The sequence below is a fragment of the Chenopodium album genome, chromosome 8, assembly GCF_948465745.1.
Source record: "Chenopodium album chromosome 8, dcCheAlbu1.1, whole genome shotgun sequence".
NCBI classification, from domain to species: domain Eukaryota; kingdom Viridiplantae; phylum Streptophyta; class Magnoliopsida; order Caryophyllales; family Amaranthaceae; genus Chenopodium; species Chenopodium album.
In genome coordinates this window covers 73,551,472-73,567,081 of record NC_137841.1, presented here as the reverse complement: position 1 = coordinate 73,567,081, position 15,610 = coordinate 73,551,472, and the positions used below count along the sequence as shown (strand labels likewise).

Here is a 15,610-nt window from a genome sequence, read left to right as displayed (position 1 = left end):
CGGGACGGTATTATGGACCATGGAAAACATTTCGGCAATTTTTATCTTCGAGCGAAAAAAAGTCCAAAAATTGAATGCGAATATCCAAGCTTTTTGAGATTTTTTGGGGTCTTTGGGGCCCGGTGTCGAAAAGTCTTGAAATTCTAGGGAATATATCTCGCCATCTCGGGGTCATATAATGTAATTTGGAACCATATATAGTCATTATTTGTTTTCATAAATGTTCGTGGTAGGCTTGAATTAATTAAATCGATGTAAGTTGTAAACCGGTAAATTGGTCGTTTAATGGCAAATTGAATGGTTCCACTCATCCAAATGGTCTCCCGAAGGGTATTTGGGACCATGGTAATCATTTCGACAATTTTTATTTCGGGCGAAAAAAAAGTCAAAAAATTCAAAAATTAAAGTCTAAGATCCATGCATGTTGAGAAATTTTGGTGATTTCGAGGCCCAGTGTCGAAAAGTTTTGAAATTTTAGGATTAAATGTCGGGGTCATATAATGTCGTTTGGAACCATATATGATCATTATATGTTGTCATAAATGTTCGTGGTAAGCTTGAGCTAATGAATTCGGTGCAAGTTGCAAACCGGTAAATAGGCCGTTTAAAAGCAAATTGGATAGTTCTTCCTACACAATTGGACTCCCGGAGGGCATTAGAGGCCATGGTAAACATTTCGGCAATTTTTATTTACAGGCGAAAAAAAGTAAAAAAATTCAGTAATTGAAGGCTAATATCCACGTTTTTTTTAGAAATTTGGGAATATTTGGGGCCCGGTGTCTAAAAGTCTCAAAATTCTAGGGAATACATCTCGGGGTCATATAATGCCGTTTGTGGAACCATATGTAATCATTATTTGTTGTCATAAATGTTCATTGTAGGCTTGAGTTAATGAAATTGGTGCAAGTTGTAAACTGGTAAAATGGTCGTTTAACGACAAATTGGATGGTTCCACCCACCCAATTGGACCTCCAGAGGTTATTAGGGACCATGGTAAACATATCGGCAATTTTATTTCTGGGCGAAAAAAATTCCTAAATTGAAGTTTATTTATCCACGTTTTTTGAGAAATTTCGAAGGTTTCGGACTTTCGGGGCCAGGTGTCGAAAAAAAAAATGAGATTTTATTCGATACATTTCGGGGTCATATAATGACGTTTGAAACTATAAATGACCATTATATGTTGTCATAAATGTTCGTGGTAGGCTTGAGTTAATGTAATAAGTGCAAGTTGTAAATCGGTAAATTGACCGTTTAAATGCAAATTGGATGGTTTCTCCCACCTAATTGGACTAGCGGACGGTATTAGGAACTATGGTAAATATATCGGAAAATTTTATTTTCGGGCGTAAAAATATAAAAAAATTCCAAAATTGAAGACTAATATCTATGTATTTTGAGAAATTTTTTGAGTTTTTGGACTGTAACATCTTAATCAAAGTAGATAAAGTTTAAGTAGGTTACTATAAATACGATGTCTAAAAAAAGGAAAATGCGATACATAGCCCTTAGGGCTATATATAAGCATTAAATTTACACTAGAAAATCGTAAAAAGTTAGGAAATTATGAAAATATAAACACTAATTACAGTGATCTGTGCATGTTTTTGTACTGAATTCCTAATTTTATACAATTTTCAAGAGTGTATTTAATGCTTATATATAGTCCTTAGGGTTACATATAGCATTACCCTTAAAAAAATTAATATGTACCGAGGATAGCCAAAACAATTTTTTTTTAAACGGATGTATAGCCTAACTTCTAACGACTACTCCTTAATTACATCGGGGGTATCATTATTATCCATTAAAAAACAGAATGTAGTTGGCTTGACAAAATAAATGTTAGGATTGACAAGGTAATTCCGTAATTTCTGTTACTTGTATTACCCAACTCCAAACGCTGCGTTTTAACAAAACATCAAGTTTTACACCACAAAATTAATTTGTAAAAAAATTCTGGAAAATTAGAGCTGACGAGAGACCTCCCGAGTCAAAACGTTGTGCGCAACTCGGTCTCCGACTCTCAACGCGTCCGAGTCACAACGCCGGCTTTCGTTGTCTACAATTCTTTTGCTCTTTAAATTCTTTCAATTTTTTACTCGCATTTCTAATTTAGGATTTAGTATACTAAGAAATAATTGATCATTTTGATTTTGATCAAATTTTGAGTTCATTTTGTTCGGTTTTACTTACAATTTCTGACGCGAATTTTCGTAAGTTCCTCTTTTTTTCATTGATTCTGTATAATTTTGTTTGATTTGTCTTTTAATATAATTTTTAGGGTTTATTAGGTAAATTGGAGTTAAATAAGCGTTATGTTTTCTGTTTTTCTTTAATTGGGAAATGTTTTAGTTAAAGAATCAAGAACTTGAGCTGTGTTTGGTAATTTTAGGGTTTCATTTCTAAATTGATGTGCTAAAACGTTTACATTTTGTGGCTTTATGATTTGTACGTTATGAATTAGGCCCAAATTTCACGACATTCAATTAATTTAGGGATTTTTTTTTTGTGTAATTTAAGATCATTTTGTGTGTAATTAGTTTACTGGAATGTTTTCAAAAAGGGTTTAAATGGGTTTATAATATGGGTTTACTTGGACAGTTTATGGAGAATTGTATATTTGTATGTATTGCAGAATGCAAATATATATGAGATTGTGTATTGGGGCAAATTTATTGGATGTTTGTAGTTTTATATTGACAATTTTCTTGTTATTTGTTTTGAATTTTTGAAGGGAAGCTCTTCATACAACATACAGATTAATTTTGTACTGGAGTTCGTTTTGTGAAATTATACAATCATGAGCTTTGTGTTTCGAGGGTCTCGAGCTGATATCGAGAATGCTTTTCCAGGAATGATCCCTGAACGGCGCGTGGTACATTTCTTATAGCTTGATTTCAAGTTGCATATCCTTATTTATGGAAAATTTTAGGATTAGCAGTTTAGCACAACAGTTCAAAGTTCCATACCCCTGTGTTAAAGTTTTACTGATATAAAATGGCCTGGTTTAATGAAATTTACCTTGTCAAACTTGATACTTCTTGTTTTATGACATTGACACTAATAAAACATTCATTTCTTCTGTTGTTTTTGTTTATCAGCGCATTCATGCAGCACGGCCAGTGAATACCAATTCACTTGCTTTTCTTGTTACTGGTATATTACTTGCTTTTATCTTTGTAATATTTGCAGTTTTGGTTTTTGTTTATATTATATATGTTTCTATTGATCAATTTTGAAATAGGCTAATTCTTATACATTTTTCTTTGTTGCAGTACTCTTGATCTTCATGATACTAAATTCACATCAAATGTCACCGAATTTTTTGGTATATATGTTTGAGATATGCAAGTAGATTTGTGTTTAGTAAATCCAGTTATTTTTAGTGGTAACATGATGTGTTTTTACTCCACGTGAAGCTCTGGCTGGTATTTGGCTTCTTTTTGATGGCTACTAGCCTAAGAATGTATGCCACATGTCAGCAACTTCAAGCACAGGCACAAGCACATGCTGTAGCAGCCAGTGGCCTACTTCGCCATACTGAGCTCCGTTTGCAGATGCCACCATCTATTGCATTTGCCACAAGAGGACGTCTGCATGGCCTTAGGCTGCAGCTTGCTCTTCTTGATCGGGAGTTTGACGATCTAGGTATAGTGAATTGAGTTGCCTTTTGCGCTTGCCTATAATTTAAGTAGTTAACTGGTGGAATGATGCTGATGATTCACGGATATTCAAATTGTTTTTTTTCCCTGTCCATTTTCCTTGTGTTCTTTCTTCTAAAATAAAGTTATCATCTGCAGATTATGAAACTTTAAGAGCGCTGGATGCTGACAATGCACCTGCAGTTCCTTCAATGAGCGAGGATGAAATAAATTCTCTTCCTGTTCACAAATATAAAGTTACCGATGTAGAAGGGTGAGATTTTGTTTGATCTTGTTTTCAGAAAGAAGGTTCCCTATGTATTAGTTTCTTTATTTAAATGTCTTCAACAAGTGTTATAGAAGTTTCACATCACTATCAATTTGTGGCCTATATTTTGGATGTGCAAGTATTCTTCCATGAAAAATGACATGCACACACACACACACATATCAACTGCTAAACATGGCTATTAGGTTGCTGTGATACTTGAACTGTGTCAGGTGAGCAGATTTATAACAAACATCATCTCATTGGAAAGATTGAAGCTCTTAACTGTCTTTATTATAAATTGTCTTGGTGTACATGAAGTGATAGTATTCTTAAACTTAATCTTCATGTTTGTGCATGTACTTGTCGATTTCCAGTTTGAAGCTTCTACTTTTGCATTTTAATCTTTAGTTTATGTAAATTTATTTCTGTATTTTTCTGTGGAATAGGTTATCCTGCTTATCTGTTGTTAAATTTTGCTAGCATATGAATATTGACATTTTGTTTTCTTTTGAGACAGTGATATGGTATCAAATAAGCAGGCATCATCTTCTGCGTCTTCTGAGGTATTCTACTTCTGTGTGCTTGATTTTTGTTGGCTTGAATTCCGTAAGATGCTGTGTGGATCGCTACTATACCACAGTCTAGATGAAGATAAGTTCAGTGAGTTTAATAGCTTTATAGGCCATCTTATTAGTTTCTTAAGAAGGAAGAGGGATACAAGGTCAATTTTATCAATTACTTAACAAATAATAAGAGTCTCCCTTAGCCTTAGCAATCCAACAGAGCTGACAATTATATGTTTAATTAAGCATTCCATGAGAATTAGAAAGATCTTGGTTCTCGTATATATTTTGTGTAGTGGAGCTAACAATATTCCAGGCAGCTCTGAATCAAATATCGATCCTCTTGAGTCTTGATTGCATTTTTTATTTTAAAATCTTGACACAGTTGAGTAACTTTTTAGGTATAATAGGTTGAAATGATATACGATGGTGTGGAGGTGTGATAGATCTGTTTCTTCTCTGCTACTGGATTCACAATTTTTATTTAATTATTTATTTTTGCACACCAGATGAACAATCTATTGTAGATCTGTAGTCCAACATTATGTGTATTTGTGATTACTGAGCACTGAATATTCAACCTTTTCATCAGGCCTCTGTTTAGTCCTGGCTTTATCTCTAGTTGTTTTACTTTACTCAGTAAACAGTACTTCTTCCTCCCTTCATGTTTACCTCTTTCCTTTTGTATCTTCTTCCTATCTTTGTCACTAGTTTTTCTTGAAAATCCTTATTTCATTTATTAGGAATCATAAATTTTTCTAGAGCTTCGGATATATAGGCATCTCCATTATCTTTGGGCCATAATTCTACCTTGAAACGTCTACTAAAGGTCATTGGATCATTATATGAATCTTCCATTTCATTCAAATGCTATGTGAAAGGGAAGCAACAAGAGGGGTGGGGGTGGGGGGTAAATAAAGCCCTCTCATTCCCAAATTCCATGATTGTGGTTATGTACAGATTACTTTAATTTGACTGAGATAGTAAGTCATAAATGAACTTGGATTTGCTCTCATCTGCTCAAGAACAGTTGGATATCCTTGTAATATAGGATATTTTCTGTTTCATGTTCCCGTTGTTTTGATGTGAAGATACCTGTGTGCTGTAGTTAAAATCAGTTGCAAAAAGGGAGGAACTGTTTAGGGGGATGGGCATATATCATCTGCTCAAGAGACTCGTCGATTGAGAAGAAATTATTTCTAAAATGGATTTTGATAGTTGTTTATCATCTGAAGGTCTTCTTTGATGAATGGCCAATGGGTTGCTCTTCTATATGAAGCAATTTGTCTTTGGAGCATGATAATTTTGTCTGAGGTCTTGTTTTCTTTTTAACTCCTGCACTTTTTTTGCATATCTTTCGTGATTTGTTTAAGGGTGAAATCTTTTCTGTTTAGATTTAGAAACTGAATATACTCATGGTTCTTGTTTATGTGATTCATTCTGATTTATTTATATCTGCAGAGCAGGTCAAATCTCTAGTGTCTGTTTTGTCCCTAGATTAGGCCTATACTAACTTTTTAGTTTCTTGAATATATGGCTATTGAGCTTGAATCAATAATAGCTGATTTAGTTCTGAACTTTTTTAAAGAATGTAATTGATGTCTCTCTTGTCTATTCACTACATTATATTGATATCTTTTGTTGGGTAACTTTCTCCTAAACCTGAAGCAGCAGGACATTTCTATCAATATTGGCAGCTCCAAGGGAAGCTCAGAAGATGAACTAACTTGTACTGTATGTTTGGAGCAAGTAAATGTTGGAGAACTCATTCGTAGCTTGCCATGTTTGCACCAGGTGAGTGCTATTAGAGGTTTTCTTTGCTTTTCTTACTTGAGTTTTGAGTCCTCTGTTGGTTTACATAACTTTGTGTTGTGAGAAAATGAGATTGATATATTGTTGTCTATTACTGATAATACAGTATTTCACAAGGTCGGTAAGTAGTAAGTTGATTTTTCTGTTTTGTTTTGTTTGTTATTTTTTTATTTTTATAGTCAGTCTTTAAACTTGAAATTGTTGTTCCATGCAAGAGTGGTTCAGTTTCTCTCTGTATGACCACAATGGTTAATTGGTTATGGTGCTTCAAACTATTAGAAAGCTTTTAACGAGAGTGGCTAAACTGATTAAGGATTGCATGTTTAAAGTTTTTTGTCATCTCATTTTAGAAATCTTACGCTGTTTTTTTTCTTGTTCGTGCAGTACCATGCTAGTTGCATTGACCCATGGCTTAAACAGCAGGGAACGTGCCCTGTATGTAAGTATAAGGTTGGGACTGGCTGGCACGAAGACAACCATGATGATGCTTCATATATGGTTTAAAAAAGCTCTGTAAACATTGCATTCAGCCTGTTTATGGTTATATGTAGCTTTAGTGTTAAGCTGGATGCCTCTACATTCATGTGAAAATTTAGCTCATCCCGGAACGTACCAGTAGGAGGAGTATTTGCTGATACATTGTTAGAAAGTTTATACACGGCATGCTCGGTACAATATAATAGAATAGACAGAATGGTAATGATGTTTCATGTGAACATGCACTACAGTATGGCCTATATGTGTGGGTACTGAAAAATACAACTGAAGATGTTCTTCGTTGGGCTATTGTATGAAAGTTACATGTAACATTGCCACTCTCTTTATTTTATAGTTGTACCAAGCAAGTCGTGAAGTTAAGCCTCTTGCTTTGCTTTGTAAATTTATTAGCTTTATTAGAGAACTTGCATTATTACATTTCATTTATTGTGAATCTGATTTCCTTCAAAGTCTATTAATTTCGATTTAGATGCTGATACAGATTGAGATTAGCTTGGGATTTAATTGTTTATAAGAGCTGGTTATATTGATATTATTGCTTTGTATAATATTGAATACGAAGTATTGCAGTAAGATTGAGGCCATTATTGAATTTCCAACATTAAAGAACATAATGTATATCATGTTTCCGAGTGCACAAAATATTGATCGATCGTCCAAAATTGAGATTTACATCCACAAAATATTGTTTGTCATTAAATTGGTAGCTCTATAACGCTAATTGGTATTGATTGATATAGAGTAAAGCTTATATTTAAGAGAAGAAAAGTTGGGTGAAGAAGAATGCTTATTCCATCTTCAATCATCTTCAAGTGCATCGTTGATTGCATACCATCAAATATCTAATCTCGTATCATCTGTAATATATTTCAAATTATACTGTATTATTCATCGTATAATAAATAGTTAGCAGAAGTACGTATTTTGTAATGCACTCTTGTATACAGAATTGAAATGGACTTTGCAACCATGCATGCATACGTTTATAAGGAAAGCCTATCAACAGGAGTACCCTCTAAGTGACGCTTATTTTTTTTTTGCTACATGCATTTCACAACAGCTGTATATGCTTAATTCTATCGATTTCACAAGTCATTTACTAACGAGGTAGTCAATTAACAATTTATCACTACAAGTATACGTTTACAAGACCGACTAGATTGGACTTACAAAGAAAGAGTTGGCTTGATAATTGACTTGACAATAACATAGTCGCGCTAAAATGTCATGGCATCATTTTGCTATAGTGTTTGAAATCGTATTTACACTTACACATGCCCTCGCGCTCAACTTGATTATGATTTGCACTACCTATATCAATACAAATTCTCATAAATGACCTTATTTGACACATGAACACATACTCGTGCTGGTGTGTTGATTAATAAGTACATCTTGCTACTACTGGTTACTTTAGCATATAATCATCATTTTGCGATGAATATATTCACAAGATGAAGATTAACTTCATTATCACAAGAGCACTAGCTAGGATAAACTAAACAAGGCTCTGCTAATAGTAATAATCAAGAATAGCAAATAGGAACAAGTAACAATTTACTTAGTTAATATTTGTTCTTTTTGTATAATTAAAATAAAAATACATGAGAAAATCTATATACTTTGGGATCACTCTAAAACCAACAATCTAACAAACATATTAGATTAATCTATTAGTACTTGCTGGAGCTTCTATTACCATTACTTATGTTTTCCCTCCCACCTAATCTTTCAAAATACACCCTATATAAGCTCCTCAGTTCATTGCAAACTCCAAAATCATTCTCAACTTGGTAATATCATCTAATACACTCTCTCAAGCTTATCAAGTTGCAAAACATGGCAACTTCCTATAGATTATTCTTTGTCCTTTTCAGCTTCGTGTGCTCGATTCTTTCCTACAATGTTGTTGATGCAGCTGACACTGGCATCACTAGGCACTACAAGTTCGACGTACATGAAGCAACTCTATTTATTAGTTTTGTTCTTATATTATATGCAACATTGTGTTCTAACTCGATGTATATTCTTGTTGCAATATTATGTTTGTAGATCAAGATGCAAAATGTGACAAGATTATGCCATACTAAGAGCATTGTTACAGTTAACGGAGAGTTTCCAGGGCCTCGTATTGTTGCTAGAGAGGGTGATCGACTTGTTATCAAAGTTGTCAACCATGTCCAAAACAACATTACCCTTCATTGGTATACTTATGTCATAAAGTTTATTTATTTTTGAAATTTGACATCAAAAAAATATTGTACTGATTTGTGTGACTATATATGCAGGCATGGGATTAGGCAGATACGAAGTGGATGGGCAGATGGACCGGCTTACATAACGCAGTGCCCCATACAAACAGGACAGACTTATGTGTATAACTTCACCATTGTTGGGCAGAGAGGCACACTTTGGTGGCATGCTCATATTTCTTGGCTCAGAGCAACCCTTTACGGACCTATCATTATTCTTCCTAAGCGCGGTGTTCCTTACCCTTTTCCTCATCCTTACAAAGAAGTTCCTTTGATCTTTGGTAATGCTTCAACCTCTACTACATGCTACACTTCAATTTCAATAATTATATAGAATGAATAAAAAGAAAATTTTGGTTAAATTTATCAAATTGTATGTGGGGTTGCAGGGGAATGGTGGAATGCAGACACTGAGGCAGTCATTAACCAAGCTACAAAAACAGGAGGCGGTCCAAATGTATCAGATGCCTACACCATCAATGGTCTTCCTGGACTACTATACAACTGTTCAGCTAAAGGTATATGCAAGCAAATTGAAGAATTAATTGAAATGAACATATAAATTGTGACTAATTGCGAAAGTCTATGTGCAGACACCTTCAAATTGAGTGTAAAACCGGGCAAAACTTATCTCCTAAGGATTATTAATGCTGCACTCAATGACGATCTCTTCTTTAGCATTGCCAATCACACTCTCACAACAGTAGATGTCGATGCTGTCTATGTTAAGCCCTTTGAGAGCGATACAATCATCATAACTCCCGGTCAAACTACTAATGTCCTCCTCAAGACAAAGCCTACTTACCCTGGTGCTACCTACCTCATGATGGCACGACCTTATGCTACAGGAAGTGGCACCTTTGACAACACTACTGTTGCCGGTATGCTTGAATACCAACACCCAAAACCGTCGATTTCAATCAAGAAGCTTCCTCTCTTCAAGCCCACCCTTCCAGCCCTTAATGACACTTCTTTTGTAGCCAACTTCACCAACAAACTTAGAAGCCTAGCAAATGTTAAATACCCGGCGAATGTACCAAAGAATGTCGACAGACACTTCTTCTTCACAGTGGGGTTAGGAACCAACCCATGTCCTAAAAACCATACTTGCCAAGGCCCAACCAATACAACCATGTTCGCGGCTGCTATCAACAATGTATCCTTTGTCATGCCTACAAAAGCTCTGTTGCAATCACACTACTCCCGTCAAACAAATGGTGTGTTCACCACCAATCTTCCTACATCACCACTAATCCCCTTCAACTACACCGGTACACCACCTAACAACACGAACGTGATAGATGGGACTAAAGTGGTGTCAATTCCATTCAACACAAGCGTTGAGCTTGTGATGCAGGGCACTAGTATTCTAGGGGCAGAGAGCCACCCACTTCACCTTCATGGGTTTAACTTCTTTGTTGTTGGACAAGGATTCGGAAACTTCGATTCTAAAAAAGACCCTGCTAAGTACAACCTTGTTGATCCTGTTGAGAGGAATACAGTTGGTGTGCCTGCAGGAGGGTGGGTTGCCATTCGATTTCTTGCAGACAATCCAGGTATAATAACAACCAATTTTGAGACTATATATCAGTTTTTAACACTTTTTTTTTACTGTCCTAATTGATTATGAAAATTTGGATGCAATCTTTGCAGGAGTATGGTTTATGCACTGTCATTTGGAAGTTCACACAAGTTGGGGCTTGAAGATGGCTTGGGTAGTCGAAGACGGAAAGCTTCCTAATCAGAAGCTGCCACCACCACCAGCCGATTATCCCAAGTGTTGATCAAAGTGCTTCACCTGAGAATTTTTTCCTGCAACGACTGACAGAAAATGACTGATTTTTATTTTTTTTTCCTAGGAAAGTTTTTTTTTTTTCTTTAAGTTTGTTTATAATGTCTTTAAGTGCGGCTCAATTTCTAACTTGTTATTCCTTATGAAGGATAGGATGAGTGTCCAATTAGCCGTAGAAATATTTCTTGTTATAAAGTTTATCATTTTGTATTGTTTTCTATTGATCAAATGTAAGTTGAACTTCTGTATGTATGAATTTTTATCTAGTATATTTTTCAAGAGAAATTGCTCAAATTGTTCATTACATCTCGATTCAACTACGACATAGTGGAGTAAAAACATGAATTGTCAAATAGCAACTAACCAACACTGAGTCCATGTACAACATGGCACCAAACAGGTATGCCACAACAATGGATAACGTCGAGCAAATGAGGCTCTGCAGCACCACCAACCCAGTTGTGGAATGTGCACGTTGTTGCATACACGATACACAAGTATGAGTAATTAACAAGACCCTAAGGGCAATTTGCGAATGAGCGTCAATCCTATGAAATTTCCGATTTTGGGCAGTTATGGAGGTAGTAATGATAAACAGGACCATTAGATGTAGCTTGCTTTTGACTGTCCTAATTCAAAATGCTACAAAAAGATAAAGGTTGATGTATTAGGCTCCTAATTAAACTGTAGCCATAGGATTTAGACTGCAATTTAACTTGATGTGTGTGCTAGTTTATTAACATAACATTAACACCCTTAATGATATCCTTAAGATATTAAGCTAGATCTTAAATACTCGGTATTACCTTTTGAATTTTGATGTTGATGAATGAAATCATTGTCATTTGGAGCTTTGAAGTTTGATAAAGTTACTCATTATTAGATCATTGCTTTTTGTATTGGTCACCTAATATTTAAGGTTTGAATTGTTTAATTATACTACTATATCATAATGGCCAAACCTTTCTTTGACCCTAGCTACTGTATATTCAAATGTGCTAATGAAATAAAAAGTAATCAAGTATTGTAATGAACATGTAAATGAAATGAATTTTGAAGTAATCATCATTATAGCTGTCAAAAGTTGACCCGACCCGAAATACCAACTCAAACCAGATTATTAATCGACCCATTTGAACCCAAAAGGGTGACCCAAACTCGATCTGACCTGACCCGACCTGAAACCAACCCTAGACCCGAGTTGACGCAAGTATGTGAGACCCGAACTTGAACATGAACTGATCTGGAGATGACCAGACCAGAAAGTAACCCGTAAATTATTGACCTGAATCGAACCCGCCTTGAAACGAAATTGACCCAAACCCGTTTTAACCCGTCAAAACCCGAATTTAACCCTACTTGTTACTAACCTGACCTGAATTTAACCCGAATCGTTCCTAACCTGACCCGAATTTAACCCAACCTGTTACAAACCCGACCCGTATCAACCCGACTTGTTATTGACCTAACCCAAATTCAACCCGACTTGTTATTGACCCGACTCAAATTTTACCAGACCTATTACTAACCCGACCCAAAAACTCAACCCGATCTGTTACTAACTCGACTCGAAATTAACACGACTTGTTATTGACCCGACCTAAATTCAACCCAAATTATTTGTGACCCGATTTCAAATCACCTTAAATGCAATTTAGACCACCTGATTATTGTTGATCAAAGCATTTTGTCTAGGGAGACCAAGTCAGTCCAGGCCAGCAGAAATAAGGAGCATCATCCTAAAATTTAAGAGTTAAATATAGTACTTCCTCCGTTCTATTAATATCGCAACAATGGACTTTTTGCACTATTCATCACTTTTGTTTGACCATATAATATGAGTTATACGTTAAGCAAAATATAGTCAAGTGGGATCTTGTTGGATTCGTCTCATATAATACTTTCACAAAATCAACTTTTTATAATTTTTACTCTTACACAATTATAGATATTTAGCATATAAAATGTGTTTCGAGATGCGTAATTTCCTCCTTGTTGCAATATTAACAGAACGGAGGAAGTATATGTTTGTTGTATGGTCAAAGGAGAATGACCCGACCTGATTCTAACCCGCAAATTATTGACTTGAACCGAACCCGACTCGAATCCAAGAATTACCCTAACACGTTTTAACCTGTGAAAACCCGAATTAAACCCGACCTATTGTACACCTGACCCGAATGTAACCCGACCTGCTATTAACCAGACCTAAACCCAACCCAAACCCGATAAGAAGTATGACCCGACGTGACCCAACTCAAGCATGACCCAACCCAAACCCGACCCTCATAGGTTATAGCATTAATCCGAATTGACCCGACCCGAGTTGAACCGGCCCACTCTTACCGACCCGTTTACCATAATAGACAGCTTTACCCGAAATCTGCAAAAATTTCTCAAAAAGCTTGGATATTAGCCTTCAATTTTTGAATTTTTTAACTTTTTTCGCCCGGATATAAAATCTGCCGAAATGTTTATCAAGGTCCCTAATACCCTCCGGGAGTCCAATTGGGTGGGTGAAACCATCCAATTTGCCTTAAAGCTCGGATATTTTCGACACCAGGTCTCGAAACCTCCAAAATTTCACAAAAAACGTGGCTTATAGCTTTCAATATTGGAATTTTTTGACTTCTTTTCTCCTGTAAATAAAAATTGTTGAAATGTTTAACATGGTCCCTAATACACTCTGAGAGTTTAATCGGCTAGATGGAACCATCCAATTTTCCTTTATACGACCAATTTACCGGTTTACAACTTGCACCGATTTCATTAACTCAAGCCTACCACGAACATTTATGACAACATATAATGATCATATACGGTTCCAAACGACACTATATGATCCCGAGATGTATCCCCTAAAATCTCAAGGATTTTCGACACCGGGCCTCGAAAGCTCCAAAATTTCTCAAAAAGCGTGGATAATGCCTTAAATTTTGGAATTTTTTGACTTTTTTTTTCGCTTGTAAATTAAAATTGCCAAAATATTTACCATGCTCCATAATACCCCCCGGGAGTCCAATTAGGTTGGTGGAACCATCCCATTTGTCTTTAAATGGTGAATTTACCGGTTTACAACTTGCACTGATTTCATTGACTCAAGCCTACCACGAACATTTTTGACAACATATAATGATCATTTATGGTTTATAACAGTACTATATGTACCCGAGATGTATCCTCTATAATCTCTAAGTTTTTCGACAGCGGGCCCCGAAACCTCAAAAATTTCTCAAAAAGCGTGGATATTAGCCTTCAATTTTGGAATTTTTTGACTTTTTTTTGCCCTAAAATAAAAATTGCCGAAGTTTTTACCATAGTCCCTAATACCGTCTGGAAGTCCCATTGGGTGGGTGGAATCATCCTATTTTTTGACTTTTTTTTGCCCGAAAATAAAAATTGCCGAAGTTTTTACCATAGTCCCTAATACCGTCTGGAAGTCCCATTGGGTGGGTGGAATCATCCTATTTGCCTTTAAACCACCAATTTACCGGTTTACAACTTGCACCGATTTCATCAACGTAAGCCTACCACGAACATTCATGACAACAACTAATGATCATATATAGTTCCAAACAACATTATATGACCCCCGAGATGTAACTCTAGAATTTCAAGACTGTTTAACACCGGGCCCCGAAACCTCCAAAATTTCTCAAAAAGCGTGGATATTAGTCTTCAATTTTGGAATTTTTTGATTTTATTTCGCCCGAATATATAAATTGCCGAAATGTTTAACATGTCTCTAATACCCTCCGGGAGTCCAATTGGGTTTGGGGAACCATCCAATTTGCCTTTAAACTGCCAAGTTATCAGTTTACAACTTGCACGGATTTTATTAACTTTAGCATACTACAAACATTTATGACAACATATAATGATCATATATGGTTCGAAATGGCATTATATGACCCCGAGATGTATACCCTAAAATATCAAGACTTTTCTACACCAAGCCCTCCAAAATTTCTCAAAAAGCGTGGATATTAGCCTTTAGTTTTGAAATTTTTTGACTTTTTTTCGCCTGAAAATAAAAATTGCCGAAATGTTTACCATGGTCCCTTATACCCCCCGGGAGTCAAATTGGGTGGGTGGAACCATCCTATTTGCCTTTAAATAACCAATTTACCGGTTTACAACTTGCACCGATTTCATTAATTCTAGCATGCCACGAACATTTATGAAAACAAATAGTGATCATATATGGTTCCTAACGGCATTATATGACCCCGGGATGTATCCCATAAAATTTCAAGACTTTTCAACAGCGGGCCCTGAAACCTCCAAAATTTCTCAAAAAGCGTGGATATTAGCCTTTAATTTTGGAATTTTTTGACTTTTTTTTCGCCGAAAATTAAAATTTCCGAAATGTTTACCATGGTCTCTAGTACTGTTCGAAAGTCCCATTGGGTGGATGGAACCATCCAATTTGCTTTTACACGACCAATTTACCGATTTAACACTTGCACTGATTTCATCAACTCAAGCCTACCACGAACATTTATGACAACAAGAAATCATCATATATGGTTTTAAACATCATTATATGACACCGAGATTTAGCTCCAGAATTTCAAGACTTTTCGACACTGGGCCCCGAAACCTCCAAAATATCTCAAAAAGCGTGGATATTAGTCTTCAATTTTGGAATTTTTTGACTTTTTTTTTCGCCCGGATACAAAAATTACCGAAATGTTTATCATGTCTCTAATACCCTCCGAGAGTCCAATTGGGTTGGTGGAACCATCCAATTTGCCTTTAAACGTCCAATTTACCGG

General features: G+C 35.7%; 2 protein-coding genes across 4 annotated transcripts; both read left to right on the top strand.

The window, feature by feature from the left end:
• Positions 1-1,948: 1,948 nt before the first annotated feature.
• On the top strand, positions 1,949-7,237 carry LOC145642355 (E3 ubiquitin-protein ligase SDIR1-like). Of its 3 annotated transcripts, none has more exons than XM_081693504.1 (9): positions 1,949-2,216; positions 2,738-2,878; positions 3,105-3,159; positions 3,279-3,331; positions 3,423-3,651; positions 3,804-3,918; positions 4,433-4,478; positions 6,153-6,272; positions 6,675-7,237. In XM_081693504.1, exons 2-9 carry the CDS (start codon positions 2,804-2,806, stop codon positions 6,792-6,794), a joined length of 813 nt encoding a protein of 270 aa, XP_081549630.1. In that variant the 5' UTR covers positions 1,949-2,216; positions 2,738-2,803; the 3' UTR covers positions 6,795-7,237. The 3 variants fall into 3 exon arrangements, with proteins under 3 accessions (XP_081549630.1, XP_081549628.1, XP_081549629.1); XM_081693502.1 differs by having other exon boundaries at positions 1,950-2,216; positions 6,147-6,272; XM_081693503.1 differs by having other exon boundaries at positions 1,952-2,216; positions 6,150-6,272.
• A 1,353-nt stretch (positions 7,238-8,590) lies between these two features.
• On the top strand, positions 8,591-11,082 carry LOC145556617 (laccase-17-like). The gene is made up of 6 exons (XM_081618270.1): positions 8,591-8,741; positions 8,841-8,992; positions 9,077-9,321; positions 9,430-9,558; positions 9,634-10,596; positions 10,694-11,082. The coding sequence occupies exons 1-6, from the start codon at positions 8,628-8,630 to the stop codon at positions 10,822-10,824; spliced, it is 1,734 nt and encodes a 577-aa protein (XP_081474396.1). The 5' UTR covers positions 8,591-8,627; the 3' UTR covers positions 10,825-11,082.
• The last annotated feature ends 4,528 nt before the right edge of the window (positions 11,083-15,610 follow it).